This window comes from Acanthopagrus latus, chromosome 16 (genome assembly GCF_904848185.1).
Source record: "Acanthopagrus latus isolate v.2019 chromosome 16, fAcaLat1.1, whole genome shotgun sequence".
Classification (NCBI taxonomy): domain Eukaryota; kingdom Metazoa; phylum Chordata; class Actinopteri; order Spariformes; family Sparidae; genus Acanthopagrus; species Acanthopagrus latus.
The window spans coordinates 2,825,244-2,852,429 of NC_051054.1; the positions used below are offsets into that span (position 1 = coordinate 2,825,244).

General features: G+C 43.6%; 2 protein-coding genes across 4 annotated transcripts; one reads left to right on the top strand and one right to left on the bottom strand.

The window, feature by feature from the left end:
* The first annotated feature begins 643 nt into the window (after positions 1-643).
* On the top strand, positions 644-10,471 carry jade1 (jade family PHD finger 1). 2 transcript variants are annotated; one of them, XM_037071753.1, is made up of 11 exons: positions 644-802; positions 2,268-2,350; positions 3,276-3,343; positions 4,153-4,310; positions 4,735-4,919; positions 5,310-5,521; positions 5,762-5,929; positions 6,268-6,384; positions 6,884-7,492; positions 7,611-7,728; positions 7,830-10,471. In XM_037071753.1, exons 2-11 carry the CDS (start codon positions 2,302-2,304, stop codon positions 8,909-8,911), a joined length of 2,766 nt encoding a protein of 921 aa, XP_036927648.1. In that variant the 5' UTR covers positions 644-802; positions 2,268-2,301; the 3' UTR covers positions 8,912-10,471. The 2 variants fall into 2 exon arrangements, with proteins under 2 accessions (XP_036927648.1, XP_036927649.1); XM_037071754.1 differs by lacking the exon at positions 644-802 and adding an exon at positions 882-1,098.
* A 1,174-nt stretch (positions 10,472-11,645) lies between these two features.
* On the bottom strand, positions 11,646-25,905 carry nsd2 (nuclear receptor binding SET domain protein 2). Of its 2 annotated transcripts, none has more exons than XM_037072139.1 (23): positions 25,768-25,905; positions 23,648-24,285; positions 23,167-23,323; positions 22,880-23,043; positions 21,938-22,366; positions 21,488-21,710; positions 21,065-21,127; positions 20,633-20,745; positions 20,360-20,468; positions 20,106-20,221; positions 19,804-19,893; positions 19,225-19,351; positions 18,737-18,937; positions 18,224-18,403; positions 17,564-17,720; positions 17,258-17,460; positions 16,818-16,921; positions 16,423-16,692; positions 16,220-16,336; positions 15,784-15,925; positions 15,576-15,682; positions 15,215-15,413; positions 11,646-15,105 (listed from the first exon to the last, which is right to left on the bottom strand). In XM_037072139.1, exons 2-23 carry the CDS (start codon positions 24,254-24,256, stop codon positions 14,789-14,791), a joined length of 4,197 nt encoding a protein of 1,398 aa, XP_036928034.1. In that variant the 5' UTR covers positions 24,257-24,285; positions 25,768-25,905; the 3' UTR covers positions 11,646-14,788. The 2 variants fall into 2 exon arrangements, with proteins under 2 accessions (XP_036928034.1, XP_036928035.1); XM_037072140.1 differs by lacking the exon at positions 25,768-25,905 and adding an exon at positions 24,742-24,840.
* Positions 25,906-27,186: the final 1,281 nt, after the last annotated feature.

Genomic DNA, 27,186 nt, shown 5'->3' on the forward strand with positions numbered 1-27,186 from the left:
TACAAAGTATTATGAACATCAATTAAGCACTTAATCGCTTCTGAACAATAAAATAACTATTAACTTAAGTTTGATTAATTATAAATTCGTTTTTGAAAGATTTATAATTGTTTATTTTAATGATTTGACAGATATTTCAAAGTACTCTTAACAAACATTGCCAAATAAATGGTTTAAATAATAAGTGAAATAACTTAAAAAAAACCTCAAGTTTGATTAACTATAAATTGTCTTTTAAAAGTATTTATAATTTTATTGTAATTTTATGACAGATATAATCAAGAATTATGAACATAAATTTCCATCTAGAATGATTAAAAATCACTGAATTGCTTCAAAACAGTGACATAACTGCAAACTCAAGTTTGATTAATTATAAATTATTCTTTTTAAGTATTTATATTTATTGTTTATTTTAATATGACAAATTTCATCAAGTATTATGAACATAAATTTCCATATAAATGGATTTAAAAGCATTTAATTGTTTCTGAGCAGTGAAATAACTGCTGACTTAAGTTTGATTAATTATATTTAAAAATATAGTATTTATAATTATAATTTTACTGATTTAACAGATAATATAAAGTGTTACTAAATATACAGATGGAGACGTTACAGGTGCCTCTGCTGCCCTCCAGCGGCCATCTTGCGCAGCCGCAGTCCGGGCTGGGTAACCTCCTCCCCGGCCGCCGCCGCTCTGTGTTTGTGTATGTGGAATGCGGGTCAAGCGGAACTCACGGCAGAAACTGCGCTTCACATCAAACTCACAACACCGGCTTGCATCGGCCTGACGTGCTCTGTATGTACTGTCCACTTTCTTCTACAACTCTACACGGTTTTAACTCATGTGCATATGTGCCAGAATGTTCTCAAGCGGGCTAATTCGAGCGAGTTTATGCCGCTGGTGTGGTCGCACTAGCAAGTCCGCTAGGAAAACGCGACATCGTCATTTAAAATGGCGCCAAAGATTAACCTGAGCCAGTGGATCGCTGGTGGATCTGCCACACTGTGCCCCGCTGGCTAGCCGCACAGATAGCACAACAACATTCTCGTGCGAGTTGATATACTTTGTTCATGTGCTCACGTTGATTTCAGGTAGTTTGTTTTGATCAGTTGTTGACCCCTAACCTTTGACAGACAGCGGGCTGGGGCTACACGGTGTTTAATAAGGGGCACCGGAGAAGCCAACCGTATGTTAGCAGCGTTGGCTAATGCTAACTGCTAACTCTGCTTACGTGGGTGTAACGTACGGCTAACAAACTAGCCGATGTTGCTAGCTTAAGTTTAACGTGCAGCATCTAAACATGCACACCCAGCGCAAATCCCTCTAATATTAACCGGGTTATGGTTTGTGTTAAAAGCAAAATGAATTAGCGGATAATTTGTGAAAGACAAAATATCCTTATCGTAAACATTTCCTCTGGTGGCGCCGGGTGTGGGTGGGCCCGCACGTTTCATAACGGTAGCTACCGGGAGATAAGCTAGCTAGCTAATGTTAGCTGCCCTGCTAGTGTTTGCAGGTTTGTTACAAAATGCAACGTTTTGTGAGCTGATTTCAAGCAGACATGCGATCCGCATGAGAGAACACAGTGTTGTAGTGCTTGTGTGTAACTTAATACTATAATCAGCTCATATAGCATGCTAGCTTAAAGTTAGCCGCTTGCTAGTTAGCTGAGACTTTCTGATGTGTGTTTGCCTGAAAAAGGGGCGTCACACAAGCTTGCTGTTAGCCTAGCATGCTAAGTTATGATTAGCACCTCTCCCCCCTGTACAAGCTGGCAGCAGACCCAGAGATATTCCCACTTTTTCGGGAGTTTAAGGTCCTCGTCGGTGTGTTTTTGTACGCCTCAAGCCAAACTCACAGCAGTGCTGGGCGTATCTTCCTGTGTGTGTATGTGTGTGTTGCATGTGGTTACGTCTTGTTGACATCGCTGAACAGTGACTGTGCTGTGTGCAGATCCTTGTGGGGTTGGTGTGCTGCCAGATCAACAAGGAAATACTCGTTTCACACTGTTGTGATGTGATGTTTTCCTCTCTGTGTCCAGGAACTGATATTCTGACACAGTAGATTAACACTGAGAGACACAATCAAGCTACTAGATTAATTATTTGGGTCAAAATCCATTTCAGAAGATTGCCAGGGGGCTGCTGGGATAAGAAAATACAAGGAGTGAATCAGATCACCCTGTGTAAATTGTTCCTTCATCACAGCTTGCATGTCTTGTCATCAGTCCTTCCTGTAACAATACTTCTGGTTTGTGAAGTGTCCCCACGCTGGAGCTCTGCCGACACACGACGATGAAGAGAAGCAGGCACCACAGCAGCAGTGATGACTCCGACAATGGAAGTAAGCAAACTTTTGTCCCTCCTGACTCACTCATACCAAGTCCAAATATAGACCTGAAGAGCTTTGAACAGTGCTGCTGCTTCCTTAATTTGACAATTGAAAGTAAAAAAAGCAGCACTGTGTGGCCAGAAGTTCATCTTTAAATACCACAAATCTATTTCTGGACTGAAATTAAGTTATTACATAAAGATTAGAAGTCAGCAATGGTCTAATCGCATGTCTAATCTGTTTGTCGGAGCAGCTGTCCTTTCATGGAAATGTCTTCTTCATGTGTAGGAAGGAAACAGAGACAGAAACAGAAAGAGAGGAGACAGATGGACAAAGATTTAGGAAAAGAAAGAGAAAGTCTAATGTCTGAGAGACAGAGTCGGGACAGGAGGCTCTTTTTGGACCTTTAAAGACAGTCCTAGAGGAATCTCATCTGGGTGGGGTTTTACTACATCATATAAAATACCGAAAGTCAAATAAATGTGTAGATGCTTCCTGGTGAATGTTTGGACTTAATTAATATCCAATTATCTGATGTGCCTTCTGATATGAGTGTGAACTCTACGTTGCCTTTCATCGAGGTCTGATTCAGGGTTTTCCTTCGTGAACAGTCGAATGCTTTCATCAAACGATCATTCAGGGTTTTGAGGTCGCTCTGCTTCACACAGATGATTTTAAATGTCAAATAACTGCTGCTACTATTACTTAGTTTTCATAAGCTCGAAGTCAAATAGGTGAAAAGGACAGAATTAAAATTTGAAACAGAAAGAATCAGTTGGGACATTTTGACTATTCAAATGAGCTCTAAGTTTCCCTTGTGGGGTAAGTCCATATGTTTTAGATGATGTGAAGTCGTTCATCAGAACAACAACAACAGCACAAACAGACAAAGAAGAAATGCTGAGATGTTTAACTCTCTGTGATGTTTCTCCCTCAGGTAATTCAACCTGCTGGTCCCAACATTCGTCTCAGCCCAGGAGGGGGACGGGGCAGAAACCCTCCGAGGTACGCCTGCTTCATCTCATCATCATGTTTAATGTATAGATTATAGGTCATGAACTGTCTTCTGCTGTCATATTTGTTTCTTTCTGGATCTTTATGTGGAAACAACCTGAAACACATGATTATTTTTTATCAAAACAAAAGGAATTTGATAAACAATCTTAAATATTTAAGGAGCTCTCAAAGGTCTGAAATTAGAAACCGGTCTTCATTTGCTGATTAATGTAATCATCCATGTTGTTCAGCGGACACTTGAGATGGAAACAGACTTGCTGTTATCTGCCTGTACAGTCTGTGGACTTGGTCCCTGCAGGCCACTGTACATACCCTGCGACCAGAGAGCCAATGAGATTAAAACAAAACAACGACTCTGGTCTAAGCAGGATCCTGATTGGCTGGTTCCCGTGAGTCAGTATGTACACAACGTGGTCATTTTTTTCTTTAACCCTGTGTAAACACTGATATACAGTATCTCTATGGAAAAAACCACAAGTGAACCACAAATGCACTGTAATTGTGTGCTTTATTTTTAGTGCTGTTATAAAACTGAGAGTGTTTTGGAAGACAAAGCGTGGCTTTTACTTTAAAGAATATTTGATGACGTTTCTCTTCGTATTTTCTTCACACTTGAGTGAATATTTGCTCAGAAGAACTCGCGTCAGAAGCTAAAGCATGATTGTAACGGACTTCCTCTGCAATCTGTGAACTGTCATACAACAAATACAAACAAATATTTCCAGAGAAGTTTCCTCTCCAGGCAGAGTGACCGAGTTGTATCATTCTGACTCTCGTTTCCTTGCGTCATCCTGCAGGTTTTCAGGACGGACCTGATCACAGCCATGAAGGTTCACGACTCGTACCAGCTGAACCCCGAAGACTACTATGTCCTCGCCGACCCGTGGAGGCAGGAGTGGGAGAAGGGCGTCCAGGTTCCCGTCAGCCCCCAGTCCATCCCACAGCCCGTCACCAGGTAGGAAAGATACAGAAAGGCTGAAGAAGAGTCTCGTCTGATCCCCTGTTGTCCCTGACTGGGAATCCAGGAGAGGCTGAATTAAAAGGGTGTTTCTTGAGGGAGCCATTGTTTTTGATTTGATTTGATTTCACGTACGTAGACAATAATCATGTATCTGGCATTTCAGGTTGTATTTTTCTAAGATGGCTGGTCTTTTATAAAAAGCTCTCAACTTTAGGACCGACTGCTGTGAGGAGAGTGCAGCAGCCGGATGCTTAAATCTAATCTAGGTCACATTTGCTCTGTGATTTCTCTCTCATGTTGTGGCACAAAAAATATCTTTGGTGTGTTATAAAGCCATGAAACGTTGCTATTTTCTCTCTCCATCTGTCCTGTAAACGCAGGACTGTGAACTGAAATGTCTGTCGTCTGTGCTCTGCAGGGTTTTGGTAGAGAAAGGAAAGGAGGTCATGTTCATCCGGCCGAAGAAGCTGATCCGGACGTCGGGCGCCGAGGCTCTGGGCTACGTGGACATCCGGACGCTGGCAGAGGGGATGTGTCGCTACGACCTGAACGAGGAGGACGTGTCCTGGCTGCAGATCGCCAACGAGGAGTTTGCAGAGATGGGTGAGTCATAGAACGGATGTCTGGACCGAGAATAGGATGTTTTTAAAAACTGAAAGAAATAACTGAAAGTCAGAGCATGAAAGTCCGTCAGTGAAAGTGTTTTTTTTTTACTTGAGCAAAGTGTTTCTTTGTAATCTGATGTTATATTTTAGTTATGGATGATTGAAATTGGAATATATCTGAAACGACAACTCATTTAGCCGATTAGCTGAGAGAAAAATCATCTCTCTCTTACAGACATACTGAATTTGATCATTTAGCTCGGATGACTCAAATGTGTTTATTATGAAACCAAACTTTTCCAGAGGATGTTGGGTGATAACAGTGATGTGGGTGTTCTGGTTAATTGATAAGAGCCAACATCGAAACTAAACTGTTTATTTTTTCCAGCCATGCCGCCGTTGGATGAGATCACCATGGAGCGGGTGATGGAGGAGTTCGAGCGCTGCTGCCACGAGAACATGACGCACGCCATGGAGACGGAGGAGGGTCTGGGCATCGAGTACGACGAGGACGTCGTGTGTGACGTCTGCCAGTCGCCCGACGGCGAGGACAACAACGAGATGGTGTTCTGCGACAAGTGCAACATCTGCGTTCACCAGGTCAGACGTCAACAACACGCATGAATATTTAACACAAGTTCTGCACTTCCGTCTGAAGAAAGTGTCTCTGTGATCACAAGCAAAATGAAAGTGATGCTTCTTATATTTCTGCCCTGCAGTCGCTGTGCTTTCATCTGACGCATACCGACACTTTCTCTGCGTCTTCACTTGTTGCTGCTGTATTGATTTCTGCTCACTGACTGGAAACTGAGCCGCCCTGTTGGTTGTGTTTCTCACCAGGCGTGTTACGGCATCCAGAAGGTCCCAAAGGGAAGCTGGCTGTGCCGGATCTGCGCCCTCGGCATTCTGCCAAAGTGCCAGTTGTGTCCCAAGAAGGGCGGCGCCATGAAGCCGACCCGAAGTGGAACCAAGTGGGTCCACGTCAGCTGTGCCTTGTGGATCCCAGAGGTGAAGAACAGTGTTTTTGTATTATTCTTCAACCCTAAAGATTCACAGTTTTCAGTTCAGACTTCAGGGATAGTTTGTAGAAGTTAGTCCTGTGAGTGAAGACAATGTTAGTGGCTTGAATGAATTACATTATCATGTTTTTCTAATTTAACACCATGAAACAAAAACACCCAACTGTGCAGTGAAATCATCACAGCACAGACGCTAACTGGAGGTTTAATTCCTGCACACATGGTGGTGATTATTCTCTCCACATGTTGGTGTGTTTGCATTTCTAAATGAGTCAGCAGCACCTGCGCTGACACGTAAACAATAATCTGTTAAATGTGCTCGTGCAGGTGAGCATCGGGAATCCAGAGAAGATGGAGCCGATCACCAACGTGTCCCAAATTCCCAGCAACAGATGGGCGCTGATCTGCTGCATGTGCAAAGAGAAGACGGGAGCGTGCATACAGGTAAGAGTCAGCGCTGTCATTTCACAGAGACATTTAATGAGACGTGAAAAGCAAAGTGAGAGCCTGCGTGTTATTCAGAGTAACTGAGACACTGCAGAGCGTCTCCTCTGCTTTTCACAACCAAACAAACAAGGAAAATGAAACTGTGGTGACTTCACAGCTCAGCAGGTTCCAAGAGAGAGGAAGAGACATCAGAAACGTTTATTTCAGATTTAGATTTGAGGCTGGAGACACACCAACACACAATATTACCAGCGAGTTCCAGTGTTAATACATTCAAATGAATTAAACTGTGCTGATAGTAGAGAGCTGTCAGGTTGAACATGTGTGAAGCATCATAGTTTCTTTCCAGCAACATTCATAAACAATGAGGCAGTAATTCAAGTTTTCTGAACTGTAGTAAGGTCCTTTCCATGCACATTAAAGTTTGCTATAAGTCATATTGTACCTTGTGTTTTAAATGTTTAAAGCTCTAACAATGTTGTGTTTGTCCCTGCAGTGCTCAGCGAAAAACTGCCGGACTGCCTTCCACGTGACGTGCGGCCTCCACGCCAGCCTTGAAATGAACACCATCCTCACCGAGGACGACGAGGTCAAGTTCAAGTCCTACTGTCCCAAACACTCCGGGCTCGAGGGCGACGAGTGCAGAGACCGAGATTCGGGAGGAGAGGAGGAGAAGGAGAGGGAGAGCACCAGAGACAAGAAGGGGAAGAGGAGAGGACGGGTGAGAGGGGAGGAGGACGCCGCCGCCTCCTCGTCTTCGTCGCCCTATGTGGCTCCTCAGATCACCAACAGAGCGCCAAGCGACGCAGAGCAGCTCACCGCCCAGCAGGAGAAGAGAGTCAACATGCGTAAACTGAAGCTGGAGGCGATGGAGGAGGACTTCTACCAGTACGTGGAGGTGGAGGAGGTGGCCAGTCACCTGAAGCTGGCGCCGGAGGTGGTGGACTTCCTGTTCCAGTACTGGAAGCTGAAACGCAAAGCCAACTTCAACCAGCCGCTCCTGACGCCCAAGAAGGATGAGGAGGACAGCCTGGCACGCCGCGAGCAGGAGGTGCTGCTGCGACGACTGCAGCTCTTCACGCACCTCCGTCAGGACCTGGAGAGGGTAAGTTTCTACTTCACCTGCAGCCACAGCTTCAAGAGGAGGGAGGAGGGAGAAGAAGAGGAAATTAAATAAATGCATTTGGAAATACTAAAAGCGTTTTATTGCTGTTGCTCCTCAGGTGCGTAACCTGACCTACATGGTGACTCGGAGGGAGAAGATGAAGCGCTCGCTGTGGAAAGTCCAGGAGCAAATCTTCCAGCACCAAATCCGACTGCTCGACCACGAGCTGCTCACAGGTGAGTCCGCAAGACGAGAAAACATTCATCATAGCTGCTTCTGGTACATTTTTATACTGTGTGACTTACCTGAATACGTTACCTGTGTGTGTGTGTTGCAGGTGATCCCTCAGCGAAGGACTTGGAGAAGCTCTTCTCTCTGGGCTGGTTATCCTCTCAGGGCTCCCAGTCTCACTCCGGACTGAAAACCAAACGATCTTCTCTCAAGCAGGAAAAAAGGAAAAACAGCAGCAGCAGTGGCGACAGGAGAAGCCTCTCCGACTCCCCGCACACTCACAGGAAGGACAGTCTGAGCAAACCACTGGAAACGAAGGACAGTAAAGGCTCCCGAATCAAAGAGTCTGCACCTGCTGAGGCCATCAGCGACGCCAAAATCCAAATCTCTGAGATCAGCGCAGAGATTCAGCTCCCAAAGCTTCAGAAGCCAGAGGTCGTTCAGGAGACGATCACGGTCAAGCTGCACAAACTGGACAGCAGGAAAGCCCTGCGGAGGGAGGCCCCGGGGCCCGAACACGAGGCGCTGGCCAGACGGAAACGAGACGACCACGAACAAGAGGAGAGGAAGAAGAAGAGGAGCAAGGAGGTGGTGGAGAGCTTCAGCAGCAGCCAGGTGAAGAACAAGCTCCCAAAACACCTGGAGAAAACCGTTTCCATCAGGCTGGTCGACATCAGGAACTCTGACAGCGACGACTACTTCCTGGACGAGCGAATAGTGAAAAGGAGCTCCGTCTCTCTGGATGTGAACAACACTAAACTCCACAGAGCCAGCGTGGTGTCAGACGCCGCCGCTGTCACCAAAACTAACGGCTGGCTGAGGAAACACCACGCCAACGGCTCGCACGCACCCAGCAGACCTGTGCCGGGACATCTGAAAGGCTGGGGGAAGTTCAGGATCCCAAAGAGGAGCGAGAGGCCTCTGATGAAGGAAGAGGAGGAGGAGGAAGAGGAGGAGCACCACAAGCCGCTGCTGAGGCCGCTGACCAACACGCCAGAACCGTCGTACCCCAGGACGAGACTCCGCACGGGGGCGGAGAACGACGGCTACGCCTCCGACTCCAAACCCGGCGAGGGCGACATGGAGCCCTGCCTGAAACGATGCCACTCCCACCAGCTGAGGGGCGACTCGTCTCTCGGCCGGCGCTACGGGTCTGACATCATCCGCCGAGGCGTGCTCGCCTCCTGACGGCGGAGCAACACTTAATAAGCTGCACTGTGTTAGTCGGAAAAGAACGACGGTTGCTCTTTGTACCTTTATTTTTCTGGATGAATCGTAAAAGAAAAAATGCCTAGATTAAAAACAGAGCTGATATTTATTTTTTATTTGTAACATATGTAAATCTGGGAAATATTTTACTTTTTACTTTATTTTGAGCTAGTTTTTATAATTTCTTTTTTTCCCTTAAAGGAACAGTTCGGTGTTAAATAAAGATTCACTCTCTAATCCAACCTGTCGACGAAAAGTCGGGTGAAGTTTCGTCGTCTGCAAAACTTTTCTGGATCTTCACAGTGTTGAAATGTTTCTCCTCGACAACTGAAGAAGCTGAAGGCTACAAAAATCATGAAGTGTCTTCATGCAGCTCTTCTGACATTATACAACAGTGATGTGCGATTCCACAGATCTACTGTTTAGTACTTAAGATTCTCATTAGTTGTGCCTGATATTTAGAAGGTCAGATGTCACTGAAAATGTCACTGAAAACTCTCGTTGCCTTCGTTGTGATTTAAATGGAGACAAACATTTATCTTCACTTTTTATTCGTACAGTTCAAAGAGCTGGTCTGAAGCCCTGCGACGGCAAAGACTCTGTAAAAACATTTCTGTACACGTCACGATAATGTTATTGTGAATACGTTTGGCTTTGATAATCATGTAGTTAAAAAATATATCATGACAGCCCTGATACAGATGACCTGAGATCCCAGCCAGGGTTTGACGTCTGTGGTGTCGCACGTCCTTATTGGATCACTGCAGTCGAGCCGCCTGGAGCCATTTTATGTATTTTTAGTAATTTTCTTAAGTTTCTTTCAGCTGTTTAGGAGAACGCTGCGAAGCTCCAGAAATGTTTCGTGAACTGCGAGATGTTCCTTCGGCGAGCAGATAAACGTCTGACTTTTCATTTCTGCGATCTCTGTTCCTTTTAGAAGAGTAGAAAGATGTCAAGTTGCCACTTAAACGCTCGCTCAGATATTTTACAAGCAGAAGCATCAACGAGGGAGAAGTTGTGATCGTTGCTTGGGACCATAAGCTTGCGATGTAATTAGTTGTTTTTTTTCGTTGTTGATAGTATTAAAACTCAGTTGCACTTAGTCGCAGAAGCTGACACAGATACTCTTCAGTCAGTGAAGTAGGACTCTATAGATCTTGTTTTTTTTCTTTTTCTTTCATCGAGCTTCATCGGCTACAAACAGGAAGTCAAACTGCCCTTTCATGGCTGTTTAATCTCCAGCTGTCACCACGTCTTCAGAGTGTTTGATCGTGAACTTGGGAAGGTTCGGAATGACTCGTTTCACTCGTCATCAGCAATTAAGTGTAATTGAACCGCGATCGTATCCATCATGTGCCTAACTTTAATTTGCACTACGAGAGGACGGCACAGGTGTGAGGTATGAGTAGATTATTTTTACACTGAAAACTGAGAATAAAGCGTTTTGTACCCTCGGCCGCTGCTGTACTACTGTTATGCAAAATGAAACCTGTTTTGTCTTCGTCTCAAAGAGGAATAAAAACTCTGGAGGACTTAAAACGTCCGAGTGTCATCTGTGTTTATGTTTACCAGCTGTTGTCAGGAACTTTACAGGAGTTTGTTTTTGAGCTGAAACTTTAAGTTGATTAACACTTTCAATCAACAGTTACCACAAACTGCTTGTTCCACTGTTTTTTACTATCAGATTTATTATTTAAGATCAAATATCTTTACTTTTAAGACTGTTTTAAAACATTTTAAATTTGCATTTTTTTTTTTTTTCACAGAAAAACAAGTTTGATTTTTTTTTTCCCCAGATGGCAGACAAAGTAATCTATTTTGCAGATTTATTGCTAATAATTACTCGGAATTTGATAAAAGAAACCAAGTTTTTCCTGGAACCTTCTTTTTTAGTCTCTGTTTCAAACCTTTTCTTCACTGAACAAGTTCAAAAAAATTTTCATGGATGGATGATAAAAGTAGCCAAAAGATTTGTTTTTGTTTTTTTTTTAAATCAAATCTGCAGATTTTCGTAAATCAAGTTTGGGTTTTTTCACCGATGGAAACAAAAATCTAACTTTTTTGTTAATTCAAACTTTTTCCAAGAAAAAAAAAGTTTTTTTTCCCCCCCATCTGTGAAAACTGATAAAAATCCAGGACAATGAAAAAATTCTGATAAAGAAAATGTACAGATTTATTGAAACAAGTATATGTAATATAGCTGAATAGAGTCAAAACTGTTAATCTGGGAAAATAAAATCAAACTTGTTCAGAGAAAAAAAATTAAAAATTTTCTTTAAACAAGTTGAAATTTTTTTCCCCATCTCTGAAAACCTAAAAAAAAAGAGTGAACAGACTAAAATGTCCAGGAAAACGCCTGAGTGAACACACGTTATCTTTAAATGTAACTTCCTGTTCTGTATCAACATTTTCATTATCAATAAATGATTTAGTTTGTTTAATTCTAATACAACAAAAACAAAACACTTCTTTCAATTAACACAAAAAAATGTGGAAAAGGTAAAAAAAAAAAAAAAGAATTAAGAAAAATGGTGTCAAAGACAATAGCTTCAAGTTTTTTCCATCTATGAAATATTTTTCTTTTGAATTAAGAAGTTTAAAAAAGCTTTTGGTGAGAAACTTCAACATCAGCACGGCGATTAGAAGACAAAGAGTCAACGGCTCCTTTAAATTTAAAATTTTAACTCTCACACGATATATAAAAGTAAATATAAAGCAAAGATCAGAACTGGACGACAGAAGTTGCATGTTTGGTCACTTTTTATTGCACGATTCAACAGAAGTGAGATCCTGCACAAAAGTGTTTCAGCACTGCAACAAGAAAAAAAAAAAAAAAAAAAAAAACCTTAAACAAAAAACATACAATGTCAGAGAAATTGTATGATATTTACAAATAGATGCATCACTATTACCACTTATACATTATGTACATATTAGTCTCTGGTTTACTATGACAGTAGTTACAGAAGGAAACCCCTACGCACACATTAACACTTTGAGCTCTACAGGGAATTACAGTGCTTATAAAAATAACTGGCTGAACTACATTCACTCAACACAAGGTTAGGATACACACAAAGTCGAAAAATACTCGTACGAGTCTCGCTGCACCTCTTGGACATGTCGCATTCACACGCCCTGGGGAAAAAAAACCCCCCCAAAAAAACAAAAGGTGCAGATATAAAAAAAAAACAAAAAAAATGGCCTCCTGTTGCGTCTGTACAACTCTGGTTTGTTTTGTAGAAACGTTGAAGAAAAAAAAGCACCGATAGTGGCTTTAACAGTCCGAGAACAAGCCGCCTGTTTGAAGAGATTCTGAGGATGAAAGTTGTGAAACATGAAATAAAAAAAGCACGAGATGTTTGTGTAGCCTCGTGAACAACAACAACAAAAAACTGAGGCAGATGATTAACTCTTGATGCAGAACAGACTTTAAATATAACAGCTAAATTTTGAGAAGCATAGAATAAATCACTGATGGCAAAACTGGAAACTCCCCAATACTGTGAAAGAACTACGACGGCCATCTTTGTTTCCCCCCCAAACCTGCAATCATGCGTCATCAACGGGCGTCTGACATGGTGTCAAAGCTGCTAGTGTGGCGGCCATTTTAGGACATTTCAGACTTTTTTCCAAATCTCAGATCTACATTTTTATCTTTTTAAAATTACAGCTGCAGTCTGTTCGGCTCATCGATTTAGGGAACACGTAACACAGAAGTCAGTTTAGGGGATCAAACACGTCTGCTGTTGGTCGTAGCAGCGACTTTACTCGACAACGACCTTTAAAATAGATTTGCTGATCGTGAACGTATGCAGGAATCGTTTAGTATCGACATCAGGCGTCACTCGATGGAGCATCACGTTAAACAAGATTGCTTCCATAAACTGTCCTCACATTGTGACGCACGGGTCGATTTGTGAACTTCGTTAAAGAAATTATCTGGCATGCATGATCGCTAACCGTCTCCAGGTTTAGTTTGTTAATGCTTCATCATGTAATCAATCTATATTTTCCAAAGTTACGAGTCTCAGTTGATTAGATCTGTTAAAGTAGCACATCGACACCTGGAAGATCAACGTGTGAGTGTTTGACGACAGTAGTACTACGAGCGTGACGCCGTTAACAGATGATCACAATCATTACTGATCAATCTGCCCGATTAATTTGTTGGTCTTTAAGTCTCAGATTAGATTTCACAAAGCTCAGTGACATCCTGATATTCAAAAAGAAATGTCACATTTAGAAGCCAGAATAAGAGAATTTCTAGTTTTAAATAATTTGTCAGCTGGGGATGAAAATGTTAGTTTAGTGCAGCTCTGGGTTAAATATCAAAACAACTAATTTTAGTGACTTCAATCAACATAAAGGCAGCGTCACACTGTCAGAACACGTGAGGCTGACGTGTTCCAAAATGGCCACCGTACTCTACGATAGTTTCCTAATCTGTCTTTGTTATGCTTCACGTCTTGTACACAATATGAAATATTCACCAGAAATTGCAGTTACGAGTTGTTAGCCAGTGTGCCGTTAGCCTGCGTTCAAGTCAACAACAGGCAGGATGCAGTTTAGAGACTAAAAACCTCCTGAGGAATAAAAAAAAGTCGAGGTCTTTCTTTTTTTTTTTAAACAACCTGATCAACTACTCAATGAAATCATCATCATCAATAAATGTGACACTGAAAGACCTTCAGACTTTGAATCAGCATGATGTGTACAGTTATACAGAGTAAAATCTTTGTACCTTTTAAGATTTTCAGATACTTCAGTGGAGAAAGAAAAAAAAAAAAAATTAAACAGCACCTTTAAGGTTCGGATTCAAAACTCAGCTCAGAGCAACGTTCAAGAAGAAGATCTCCCCGTTTTCCTTCATTTTTAAACATCGAGCAGAGCGTTCAAGACCTCCCAGTAGTGTTTTTACGTCAGGCGGCTGTTTAAAAAAAGAAAAACGCGCCCTCGGTGTTGTACTTTCTGTAATCCCTCGTTCTCTGGACAGGCAGGGTTGTGTTGCCATCGTTCAGCATGCCGATATTATTATTTAAAAAAAAAAAAAAAAAAAATCTAAACAGTAAAACTGAGCTAAAACAAAAATTACAGGTTGTAAAATATTAAACAAATGTCTACAGTTAAATGTAACCTATGGCTACGAAACAGAAGAGAAGAGGTCATCTGAGGCCTATCCATAGTGTCTTCGATATTACATCTGGCATATATACACTATATATAAAAATAAAAACAATCCATTTGGCAACCTGTTTGATGTCTTACACTATTCCAGTAATCATAATTTTGGTCTTTGATATACACATATATAGATATAGCTATAAAACTCTGCTGTTCAAGATCATCCGTGTTGAGAGAGAAAAGGGGGCTGACTGAGATTCAAGTTAGCAGACGACGACGCTCGGCTGCACAAACAAACTGGTTTCTTTTTGTTATGCTAGAAAGACAAAAAAAAAAAGAAAAGAAAACAGTGAAACTAAATAAAATAATAATAATAATAATAATAATAAAAAAAGGTGTTTTGTTTGGTGGAACTGAAGTTTCCTGACCTGCACTCGCTTGGCTGCGTTGTGCTTTACCACAGATGGTTCGACTCAGTGCAGATGAGAGAAAACGAAACCTGAAAATGTTAGAAAATAAAATAAAAATAAAAACGTGACGTGTTGGAGCAGTGAGCTGGAGGCGTTTGCCGAGCACGTGAGAGATCAGCGGCGTTCCCTGATGACGAAGATGTACAGTGCCTTGCTTTAATGACAGTACGAGGGGTTTATTTTTTTGTTTGTGAACGGGAGGGGAAGCAGGTGTTAAGAGTCTAGTTTGGTCTTCCGGCTCTCTGGGAGGTCAAAGGTCACTTCAGGCCTCTGCTGCTTTCCTCTTGGAGCCCTTCGTTTTGGCCTCGGCTCCGTCTGCCTTCCTGGAGCCTTTAGGACGGCTGGCGGTGACGGCAGTAGTGGCGGTCGTTGGATTCGTCTCGCCGCCGACGCCTTGATCCTGGCTGTCCGGTCCTTCCAGCTCGTCGTGCTCAAGACAGCACAGCTGTCCTGTGGCGGGCCAGGGACGCAGCGCCCCCTCCTGGTGAGCCTTGCAGAAGGAGTTGGGGCAGAGCTGGCAGAAGGCCTCCGAGTTTTTCCCGCAGACGTCACAATGGTGCCAGGGACAGTCCCAGCGTCCTGCAGGGAGGACGAGCGATGTGGACACAAAGTTAGGAATACAGAATCTGAAATCGTGAAATTTTCATGACTTTTTGTGCGCCAAGGCTCGTTATCAGGAGTTTCTTACCAAAGGGTCTCTTGGTGAGGTTCAGGCAGGTCAGGTGATAAGCTTTGGTGCAGGTCTTCTTGTCGCAGAGCACCAGCTGACCTCCGTCCCCGCAGCGGAAACACTCGTCGTCAGACTTCTTCTTTCCCTCAGATTTCCTCTTTTTATACTTTCTCTTCACCCTCTTCCCTTTTGGCTCGGCTGTTTGGCCGTTGGAGTTCTGCAGAGAAAAACAGCCCGTCAGGATGATTTCTAACAGTCTATGGATAAATGATGTGTACATTTGATGCAACTGAACCTGCCTTGACAACTTCACATCTTTTCCTGTGGTAACCTCTCACTCTACCTAATGTCAACATAAGCCCGCAGGTGCGACGCTCACCTTTGGTCGATCACCAAGAAACCCGCTGCAGTTTGGAGCATCGCAGCGACACACCGTCTTCTCATTCCCGAGACAATCCAGGTTGTAATTGAAGGTCAGTTCAGTACCTGGAAAACAAAACAATCAGGAAAAAATGACCTCGATAAGGCGATGTGGCGAGGCTTAAAAAGATGTAGAGTCCATTCCATCCAGTCTCTGTTTGTCTCACCTACGGGGATGTCACGGACGGCGAACAAACCGACCCGAGTGTCGCCGTTCACCGTCCACTTCTGCGTCTCACAGTTGGGCTGACAGCTGTGGTTCATGAAGCGAGAGTAGTTTCCCTTCGGACCAGCGTCGATGATCCGGTCCTTCAGAAGATCAACAGATTGTGAGTTAGTGACGTGTTGCACCTTTCTTTAACTTAACAGTTTCTTATATAAGCCATTACAACTGCACATTATCTCATCTATATAAGCAGCTGAGGTTGGGTTGTAGTATTGACTACTGTAATGTTACAATCGCCTGTAATGCAACATTCCCAATGCAATACCAGTCTGTTTCTCTTGCTCCCAGTAGAAAAGGTGCTGCTGCAGAGATCGCAGCACCTCGACACTCTCCGGAGCAAAAAATATATTTCTACATGTCCAGTCTTTGCAGCTCACCTTGTCGATGGTGAGCATGTAGAAATCTGTGATGTTGTTCTCCTGGGCGTACTTGATCCTCGCCCTGCACTCCTCCTCGTCGATCAGCTCTCCGATGTACTCGTTCACAAATTCACCCTGTTTGAGAAACGTCACGTCAGACCAGTGACGACTTGAAACGATCCACATTTTTGTTGTGTTGGCTTAAGTGCCTCTAAAAGTACCTTCTTGATGTCCCGCAGATTGATCAGGCCCCAGCCCTTGCCGGGCGTCTTGATGATCTTGGTGTCGGGGTAGAGACGTTTGGTGAAGTCCTGGTTACAGCAGCGCTCCCCGCTGGGACACACCTGAGGGTGGCACTCGTACTGCAGCATGCGGTTCAGACACTCGGACTCGAACCCGCACGGCCTCTCGTCCGTCGGCTTGCAGTTACACTTGGGGATCTCGGAGATGTCTGCGGTGTAGACCTGAACCCTTCCGAAGGGTTTGTTGACCTGCCGGAAGTAAAATTTCATTCATTTATTCATGAATTCAGAATCCTCTTCTCATGTATTGATTGTTTTTGTATCTTTAAAACTGCAACTGAACAAAAGCAAAAGGATGCAAAGAGATTACAGACCTTGATAAATTTGTACGGGGGTGGTTTTCGGCTGTTCTGTTGTGCTTCTTTAGCTTCTCGTTTAATCTTTATCTCCTTGAATCGAGCTTCAGCCTCCAACAAAGCTGAGAGGACGAGAGAACAAAAGGTCATCACATCTCATCTGTGGAAACCTTCAAGTGAACACTGAGCTGAAGATGAGGCTCAGAAATAAATGTCACAGTGGTTTGGGTAACGCAACGAGAGAGTTTATGACTACATAAAAAGTGTTGTTATCCTGCTGGAAGACAAACATATTATTTGGCTTATTTTACAGACTTCTGTGCAACTTCTGCTTCTTAAAAATATCCAAATCAGAAATTCCTCTATTGTGTTCATCGTATTAACACGGTAGAACATTTGTATATAAACTACTTCAGTATACTGAATAAAAGATTTAATTCCCGGCTGTATCTCTTCACCATTCTTGAAGACTTTCCCGATGCCGTTCCTCTGGTGCTTGCTGCCTCGGTCTCCCTCCATGTAAGGAAACACTCGGCCCTGGTGAGTCCAGAAATAGTCCTTAGAGCCGAAGAAGAAGACGGGGAACTCTCCGATCTCATGCCGAAGGTGCTGGATGTTGGTGGGGATGTTTCTGGGGTGGTGGATCTCTGCAGGCCACCATCTGAAAAGGAAACACAGAGGAACAAATAGGAGGTGTTTGAGTGTCGAGGCTTAACAAGAAAAAAATCTGCAGCAGAATTTAATCACTGATCAGTTTCTTTCACCTGTATGTTCCCAGTTTGACCCAGATGATGTCCCTGTATTTCGGTTTCTTTCCGGCCCGGCAGTCGTTGCAGAACCAGCTCCCATCAGGCATAGCGATGTTAAGACAGTCGGGATGAAAAGCTGCTGGACAAGATTCACAGCACAGCAGCTGCCCTCCTGCAGGAAAAATAGAGACCGAATTAAAACCCGAGTGTGGAAAAACTTTACACTAATTACAGCTGAGTCATCTGCACAAGGGCTATAAAATCAGCACAACAAAAGAAGTCCGACATGCAGCCCAGAAAACTCCCACTCATTAACTCCACCCCACACAAACAGAAATGAAGGTAGTTATTTTCAGAAGATAACTCCCATCTGACTTTACAGCCGTCTCTGCAAAACAGGCTCTGATTTCAGCTGAAAGCTGATTTTTCAGAAACTGCTGGAGTTTCAGCATTTTCTCAGATTGCAGCAGTTTGTGTGATTAACAGCTTCACAGCCGCCCTGCTGCAGCTCCAGCACAGTTTGCTGTGCCAGAATTAATTTCCTCACACAGATTAAAGAGATATTGATCAGTTTCAGACGACACTTTGTTGCCCTACAGGAACATTTGGAAAATATAAAACCTTGACGTCATGTAAGAGCAGGATCGCATGCAGTGTTTGAATGAGGAGGCGAACCTTTGGAGCAGACGAAGCACCAGCTGACGTTGACGTGACTGTGGTGGCTGTAGGCCTTCTTGGCATTGAAGTGGTTGGTGCAGATGATGGCGGTGTTGGTGATCATCTCACTGCCTGCAGCCACACACAGGTCACCCACGTGGTACGCTACAGGGCAGCGCAAGCAACGCATCAACCTGCCTACAGTTCAGAGAGCGGGAGAGACAAAGCATTATTTTCCCAGCTGATAACGATGATGTGTTTCCTTTACAGTTGTTAAAAACTGTACAGTTGAGTCATAAATGTCCTGCCCACACAAAAAATTCCATCAACTGCAGAACTGAAGTTCAATATGTAAGAGGTAAGTGAAACTGCTTTTATATTGTGACATAAACACGAAGGTTAGTCATTTTTAAACTTTTGCAACGAGTGGATTTGATCCTTAACTGAGGCCAGGATGAACTCAAGTCACAGTAATAATTGTAAAAGTAAAAATACAGTAAAAATGAGACGCGTCGTGTTGCACAGCCTCACCTTTGGCGGCCTTGTGCTTGGTACGGGACCCGTAGTGGCAGCCGAGGCAGGTGTGGAGCGGACAGCGGAAGCCCTTATTGTCGAACACAGTGAGGGGGTTGAGGCGGATGCACGCCTCGTGGTAAAACTTGCCGCAGTGTTGGACGTGGCAGCGACGCACGTCGCCCTCCGACTGCTTACAGTGGAAACACGAGTGCTTTCCTGAGGAGAAAAGCAGCAATGACTGATCCGATTCATACAATTGTAAACTGAATAACTGACATTTGGTCAGAGAAAACTACCAGAAAACATTTTTCAGAATGTGAGGCATGATGTCATCACCTGTATTATTCATAGATATAAAATAATAAAGTAACTGTAAGCTGTAAATAAAACAGACCCACTCAGGGGACAGTTACACCTTCCTATCCAAGTGGCTGCCATTGTGTCAGTCAAGAAGTGATGGAGTGCAGAGAGAAAGTCACTTCTGAGATAAAATAACTGCTCACCTGTGCTGCACTCCTGACACAGCAGCTTCTCGTCAGGTTTGAGTGACGGACCGAGACAGTGGAGGTGAAACATCCCGCAGCACTGCCCTTCACACGGGACCAGGTCCTCACCAGCCTGCTCACACGTCTGTAAGGAGCAAAAATACACACCAAAACATGAGCAGAGACGGGAGGAAATGTTGCACTGATCAATGACTCAGATGTCCAAGAGAGTTTTAGTGGCACAATGTTTATTTTTCACTGGACCAGCAGCCCCAGAACTTTCCAAATATGCACAGAGAGAAAAGTGAAAGAAAGAACATTAAGGTATTTGTTTGCAAGACATGTTCTGGTTCACTGTTCCTCAATCCTGAACGGCTGGTTTGACAGGCTGCTCACACTGGGTGTTCATACAAGCGAAGCGATGCAGCGGGGTATCTTCAAGGACAAGGGCTACATGGGTTGTGTCTGCTAGGCAGATAGGTTTGATTTTGTTCGTGGCAAAAGAAAAAAGGCATCATCAGTGGAGCGCCGATGCCACGATGCACCATGGCAACAGGTAGAGGCTCCAGGTAAAGCCAGTGGACACGAGCAACATACCTGGCAGACGAACTCTTTCTTCCGCTCGCCCTTCTTCGTCCCGTCTAAACTGTCACTCGGAGAATCGGGACGTTCTTCACTCCCAGAGCCCTGCAGCAAACAAATGTGGTGAACTATTAAATAACTATACATTCACACTGCCTGCAACTCAAGTCTATTTACTGCCAGCGGAGCAACTTTTACCATTAATAATACATTTGTCTGATTATATCACTACTACCTGAATTGCACTTGCAGGCTAAAATCATAAAATAACCATATGGCAACATCAGACGGCAAAAATTACAAGTTCATCTTCTCACCTCGGGATCAAGACAGAGCGAGGACCGCCTCTTCTTCACCTTGGAGGGCGTCGCCTGGTTCTCTCCATCCCGCTTCCTTTTCCTCCTACGCTTTGGTTTCTCTGCGTCTTGTTCCTCTGTGAGAAGAAACAAGGACAGTGAAGTACAGTATAGAACAAAATAGCTACAGTCGAGAGCGAGGATGCTGAGAGAAAATCATTGTTTTTAGATGTGAACTCAAAAGAAGCTCAGTGCAGAATATAAAGATGGTTTACCAGTGAGGAGGGCGGTTGACTTTTTCCGCCGTCTCTTGGGTTCTTTCACGTCTTTGTCAGTTTTCTTCCTTCTTCTTTGCTTTTTCTCCGTTCCGTCTGAAGCGGAGGCCTGAGAAGATTCGACAATAAACAAGAAAATTTAAGGTTTCTGTAACAAAATGCTGGGGAACAAACCTGTGGCTGATCATACTGATACATTTCAAGACAATGCTTATCTTAACACGCTCCTCCACAATATCTGTTACCTTGCGAGAACATGATGAGAAAACTCACCTGTTTTTCAGCATCTTTGTTTGTTCTGCGTCTCTTTTTAGGCTGCAGAGCTTTCTCTGCAGCAGCAGCATCATCATCTGTTAGTGGCCTTTTCTTCTTCCGCTGCCTCTTGACTAAAAAATGAAATAGAAAGAAGGTCAACACCCTAATATTGTTTGGCCTCCGATTTCTATCTGCTGTTAATCGTTACAACAGGAAACACTTAATGTGTTTGGGCAGCTTTTAGAGTCGACCGATGACTCATTTAAAAGCCGTCTCCCGCCTTGTGGTGAGTAACTCTGCTGAAGAAAATATATAAAAGGCTGAAATAAATTGCCCAACTCAGTTTGAAGAGGAACTCTGTCATGCTTACTCATTTTTGCTCCCTTGAATTAACTTATTTTTCTGCATTTTAATAATGTTACAGAAGAATTCATCAAAAATCTGACTCACCTGAGGGATCAGCCGTCTGCTCATCAGGAGTCTTTTTCTTTCGTCTTCTCTTCACTTTTTCACCTTCAACAACAAAAGAGAATTCAGTTCCAGTAAATCAGCTATCAGGAAAACTTTTCATTTGCAGTAAAGAAATAAGCAATTAATGGCCATTAAAACTGGGTGTTAGTGATTATCTTAGCGATATCAGTGATTTTTGTGTTGTATGACAACCTTAAGAAGCTACCCAACTCATTTTAAGCATTTCTAAGCTTCAGTCTGATCAAGAATCAAGAATAAATTCCACAATAAACCAACCACTTCTCCATTTTACTAGCCACATATGGACTCCACAGTTCTGGTAAACACACACCAGCCTCAGCCAGATGTAACCAACTCCTGACTAGTGTAGATCGGCTGCACACGTTTCAACTTTTAACCAACCTGGAACTGAAACTGGAAGCAAGACTGGCTCCAAAACATCTTCTGTCGAAGAAACCAGCTTGGGCTTCCTTTTCCTCACAGGGGCAGAGGTTTTGTTGTCCGCTGGGGATTTTTTCCTTCTCCTCACAGTCTTGGTGGTAGACTGAGCCTGTCGGGGTCTCCTCTTTTTCTTCTGAGGTATGACTGATGCAGCTTGTAAATCTGGTGCAGAAGTGGTGGGATCCTACAGAGAAAACAACAAGAGCCAAACGTATCATATAAAAGCTGCGTAAAAATGTTCTCAGGCTGCCGAAATAGGACAAAGTTGCGTTGAGCTGAAAAGCTTTTTCTAGTGTGTTTTCCCCACAGATATGAATATTTATCATTCATACACGTCCCTGGTTTTAAAACCTGTGTGGGGACCGGGCAACATAATCCCATGTCAAGGAGATAAATCTGAGTTGTCCAAACCTGTGAGTCTGGCTGCTGATGAAGCATTTCTTTGGAAGAAACAGCGTTGGTCAACAGGAAATCATTTAGGTGGCCTTTGCCCCTTTTCTGCCAGTCTCCCATTTTGAGTTTCTTTTTGGGTACTAGTGTCTTTTTCCCTGTTGAAGTGCTGACTTGGGACTGAGGGGCAGCTGTGGGGTCGCTGGCAGGGTCCGCCAGCAGCAATGACAGATCCGGGATGAGCCTGGAGCCTGTTTCCTGCTCCATCGCGCTGCACGGTTCTGGTTTCAGCTTCTCCATGATGTGTGGGTTCAGGTGAGGGCCGTCATCATCATACAGAAACGCAAAGTTCGCCATGCGCTCATCCAGTGACATGCTGACGGCCTCCTTGGCCTGAATCACGCCCATGTTCCACTGAACCTGGAGCTTGCGGGGAACGGAGGGAGCCGTCTGCACAAAACAAGGAGAAATAGATTATATGACAGGTTGTAAAACACACAGTCCTGATGTTGCAGAACACGTGTTGCTTCCGAGAAGACGACCTTAAACAAATACTAGGCCAATATTCAAAAACAACATTACACACTTGATCAGATGCATGTGAGAGTTGTGTGGGAGAAGACTTACAAATAAACATAACAAAAGTGATCTGCATGAATGTATTATTCCTTTCTTTTCTGCTGGTGTTGAGATAATAAATCAAACATGTTGCTGCTCGTTAAGTTTCGGGGGGAAAATGCTGATCCAGCAATTGTTTTAATCAAGTTTCAAAATGTTTGCTGGCACAATCAGCACTTTTAAAATTGCCTGTGATTGGCTTTTATTTGGATCGCACTTCTCCTAATTTAAAACCTTGTGTAAAACATTGTAAGGAAGTGAAGTATTTCGACGTTGTAAGGTTTCTAAACAACAGCAGGCCACATCCTCCACAGGAGTGTCACCGAGGAGGAGAAGCTCATTTACCTTTTTGTGGATGACACGGGCGGCCGGCTGTTTGTTGCCCTGACTAAGCTCCTGGTATTGATCCTCCCCAGTAAAGGACACCATGTTCTTCTCAAATATATAGCCTCTCTCCGGAGCGTCTCCAAAATACTGCACATGGTACAGGAGGCCCGACCTGCTGCTGGCTGCAAAAACACAAATTAAGTGATCTATGAAATGAAAATGATAATGTAAGCATGTAATAAAGCATCTTCACTCTTAATCGTAAAAGATTAAAACTGATGTAGGTGGCCATGACTGTCTCTCACCTTTCTGTTTCGGTTTGAAGTGACTGTTGAACTCGGGGTCTGTGGTCACCATGCAAGGCCACCAGGGGTATCCTGACACCTTGGTCCAAACCAGATCCCCAACAGAAAAACTCATCAGCACAGGGGCCTCTGCTGTCAGCTCCGGGATGAGATCAGACTGCGGAAGAGAACAATCAGTTATTCAATAAATGGAAATAGAAACTAATCATTTTTCTGAGTCCTTCCCTTTTTAAAAATCATTTCCTTTCCCCAAAAACCATCCCAGACACATAATGCATCAGTATTATTTTACACCTGGAAATATCTGCTAACAGTTATACACATGCACAATACACATCACTTATAATTTACTTTACAACTCTATCAGAATAACTGTAGTGTTGATCTTTGTCTTTAAAGCAGTATTAGTTAGATATTTTTTTGCAGTATTCACCACAAGCAAACAAATGTTTTCTTTAAAATCAGGAATAAAAGCAAAAACCTGTTCAGCTTCTCCGGTTTCGGCCTCAGTGTTTGTGTGGTCGAGTGTTTCCACAGTGATGCCAGAGTTTGGTAGAGGTTTTGGTTTATGAGGTCTCCCCCTTCTTTTCTTCGCGTCCTGTCTCTTCTCACATCCTGATATAGTTTCTTCGGCTGTTGTGGCAAAACTGGTGCCATTGGCACAGCTTGGCTCGAACAGCGGCTGCATGACCACCTGCGGTATCGTCACCTTCAGCTCAGGTTCAGGATGAGGAGTGCAGTTGTGCTGATGGGTGCCATTCGTAGCGGGGACTTCTGCAGCTTTAATCATCTGTGGTTCTGGAGCACAAAGCTTGGGCAGCGCATCTTGGTCCCCGTTGAGCACGCGTGAAGTGAGGTCTTTGAGCCTCTCGTGGCTGTGGTTGTTGTGACTGTGGCCAGCCATCTTCTGAAGGACACCGTCTTGTAGTGTGGCGGCCAGCTGGGCAGCAGCTTTGTCCATTAGTAGTGCAGGTTCACTGCTCATGTCCCCCCCACCTTTCCGTACACTGAGGGACTCTGGTGGCTGCTTCATGCTGATCGGGTTGGCTGGTTCAGGCATCGAAGGCAGGGAGCTACCTATGCTGTCCATCCCATCTAACCCCCTCCAGGCTTACAGGGCTGCAGGACAGGAAACACACAGAAACTTCTTAATCCACAGGTACAATCAGACGACATTCACCATCTCATGTGCTTTTCATTTTGCAATTTGTAAAATGGGATTCTGGGATATGAATCCTACGAGCATAACGTTACACATTTTACAAAATGGCACTCACTTGCTCCAGCGGAGCATGAACACAGAGCTCGGAGGCGACTGGGAAAACTGCACCTGTCACGGAATCTGCAAGCCGCGCAGCTCTGGATGTTTTTGCAAGAAAAGTCGTGCTGCTCGGCTCGACCAAGAGTCGGAACCAACAAAACCTCTGTATACTTAATGATTACTAATGCCTTAATGAATTCCAGATCTGTTAAGGTTGATCACAACTAATGTGAACGAGGTCAAGTCAAACCCCGTTCTCGATTACATCTATGCATACCAACAAAAACCACAGGGCGGGCAGGAACAGCTCTTACCGCGACAGTTTTAAGTTGGCTTTCTCCTGGGAAAAAAAAACAGGAGGACTAGCTAGCTGCTAGCTGCAGTCTGTGGAAAGCGGTCTGGAGAAGGCAGGAGGCAGGCTGCAGGCTCCACCGCATGCAGCCAATGCCCAATGAGTGGGTGGCTGGCTGTGCTGCGTAACCACCGCATCACCGGCGAGAAAAGCCGCGGAAATGGAAGCAGCTGACAACTCGGGAGTAGCACTAATGGAAATGAATGCATCCCATCATCATCGATTAAAGGCTAACATTAGCATGCTGCAGTGTGGTTTCAGTTCAAATGCGGCGTTAACGACTGTAGGGTTTTTTTTGTGCCTGCAAGGCGCCTTGGACGTGTCTATTTACAGTAATGTTAAAACAAGCCGCTCAGTCGTTTCTGAGGTTATCCATCAACTCTCTCTGAAGTAAATCCACAACATCACTTTAAACAGTATTTACACCGCCATGTCATGCATGCAGCGGGCACCGACTACAATCTGAAGCGGCAGCCACGATGTTGGAATCTCATGGATCCCAGCCACGGACGAGCATTTTCCCCCGTACCGTACAACGGCATCTCTGTCACTGCTACAGTCAGCCATTACGAAGCATTCCAGCAATTAGACAAAGCCGCCACCCAAAAGCTAAATGAGGTTACCGTGCGGGCAAACTTACGTGATTACAGCAAGTGTCCACGTGAATAAATAAACACAGGCACGGCCGGATGACTGTCGTAGCTTTTGTAAACTGTTTTGCTATTGTTTCGGTGATATACTCAATTTGTAGGCGCCATGACAGCTCGCTTCAAAAAGCTAACCGTGCTAGCCGAAGCTAGCAGATGTACCACTGACGCCAAGTCAAATCGCCCATTCAGCGTTAGCATAGTTAGCTAGCATGCTAGCTAGCAGGTCCTCCCTGACTAAAATGGATGGTCGGCCCCGAACAAGTGCATTTGCAAAAACTAATGCCGGCTAATATCCTCCGCGTTGACAATAACATGAAAGACCGTTTCCGTGTGGTTACCTGTTGAATCTCCTCTCGGTGGTTAAAGGGAAATAATGGCCGTATTCATCCTGTAAAGCGAAGGATTTCATTCAAGTCGAATCAAAAGCTTGCGGGAAACTCAAACTCTCCGGCCAGCCAGCGCGAAAAATACTCACTTCCGATTGGTCGGGACCAGAGCGAGGCTCCAACCGGTCCTTTCAAAAAGCCCAACCACAGGAAGTAGCTGACCCCGAACTCTCCCGACTGTTTTCACACATTTTCACCACTTTACTGTATCACTTTCCAATAATTAATGCTTATACTAACTATATATTTATGTTTATATGTTTCCTATAACTATAACGCTCTCGATTTTTAAAACGTGTATCGCTTTAAGAATGGTTACTCATGAACTACAGCTTTGCTAACTTTACAGTGTAAAAAGTGTGGAATATGAAATATGATAAACATTAAAAAAAAAAAATATGCCGCCTGTATTTCCTCACGTTTAATATATATATTTAAGAAGCTTAAAATCATCAAAAAGTGGAGTAAAGAGGGTTCAGATGGGGGATACAGTACATGGACAAGTCAGTCCAGTCAGAGGTAGATTTAATTAACATTTAATTCTTCTTGTACTGTTTGACCTTTTATCATGCAAAAGGTGATTATTAAATCTGGAATCTTTTAAATAATATCTAATAATAATATTTAAATATTGTCTCATTGTAATTTATAGACTATAGCTTGCAATCCTCTGAAGTATGTGGTGATCCTGGAACCTAATTAAACAGATGTTACAAGCAATATTTATGTAGGTCAAGGCCTATAATCACATTTCTAGATCTGATGCATGCTAAATTCAATGCATAACCACCAAAAATACAGCTCCCTTGTTCTCCTAGAAGGCAGAAACTCTATTGGTTTACATCACCTGTATTTGTTTGAGCTGTGCTCGGATAAAAATATATAACTTAATGCTGAATGAAAGCTTTCCATCAAAGCTCGACCTGGTTGCAGCAGAGCTCAGGCTCTGATTCCTCGTTGCTCCACATAGATCATGTACAGTAAATTTAATCTGAAACCTGCAGTACCAACAGAGGACGCGAGGGGGCGGGGCGTATATTGAAACAATACTCCTAACTTCCGGTAAAAAACTGCCCTTCAAAACAAAAGCCATCATCCTGTGACTGAGTAGAACTGCAATTAATGACAGAACACAGACATAACATTTGAGATTAGGCTTGAGGTTCAGCAAAGCTGAAGACGGGTCGTTGTGATAGGTTAAAAAGGACGAAAATAAATAAATAGATTAACAAATATCAATGCCCACATTTGTTTCAAGTCACAGTGAAAATCTGTGCAGTTTATTGGTTCACTCATTGTCATTTAATTTCAGAAGTGAGCGACACTGGAGACTTATTTTTAGATTCTTCATTCATTCATGAAAGCCTTTCA

Excerpts from the sequence above, each read along its gene's own strand:
- jade1 (XM_037071753.1), top strand. The coding sequence starts at position 2,302 with ATGAAGAGAAGCAGGCACCACAGCAGCAGTGATGACTCCGACAATGGA. Across the intron at positions 6,385-6,883 it reads AGACGGGAGCGTGCATACAG|TGCTCAGCGAAAAACTGCCG; the intron begins GTAAGAGTCAGC and ends TTGTCCCTGCAG. Across the intron at positions 7,729-7,829 it reads CGACCACGAGCTGCTCACAG|GTGATCCCTCAGCGAAGGAC; the intron begins GTGAGTCCGCAA and ends TGTGTGTTGCAG.
- nsd2 (XM_037072139.1), bottom strand. The coding sequence starts at position 24,256 with ATGGACAGCATAGGTAGCTCCCTGCCTTCGATGCCTGAACCAGCCAAC. Across the intron at positions 21,128-21,487 it reads GCTTCCAGTTTCAGTTCCAG|GTGAAAAAGTGAAGAGAAGA; the intron begins GTTGGTTAAAAG and ends TTGTTGTTGAAG. Across the intron at positions 17,461-17,563 it reads GTCAAACTGGGAACATACAG|ATGGTGGCCTGCAGAGATCC; the intron begins GTGAAAGAAACT and ends TTTCCTTTTCAG.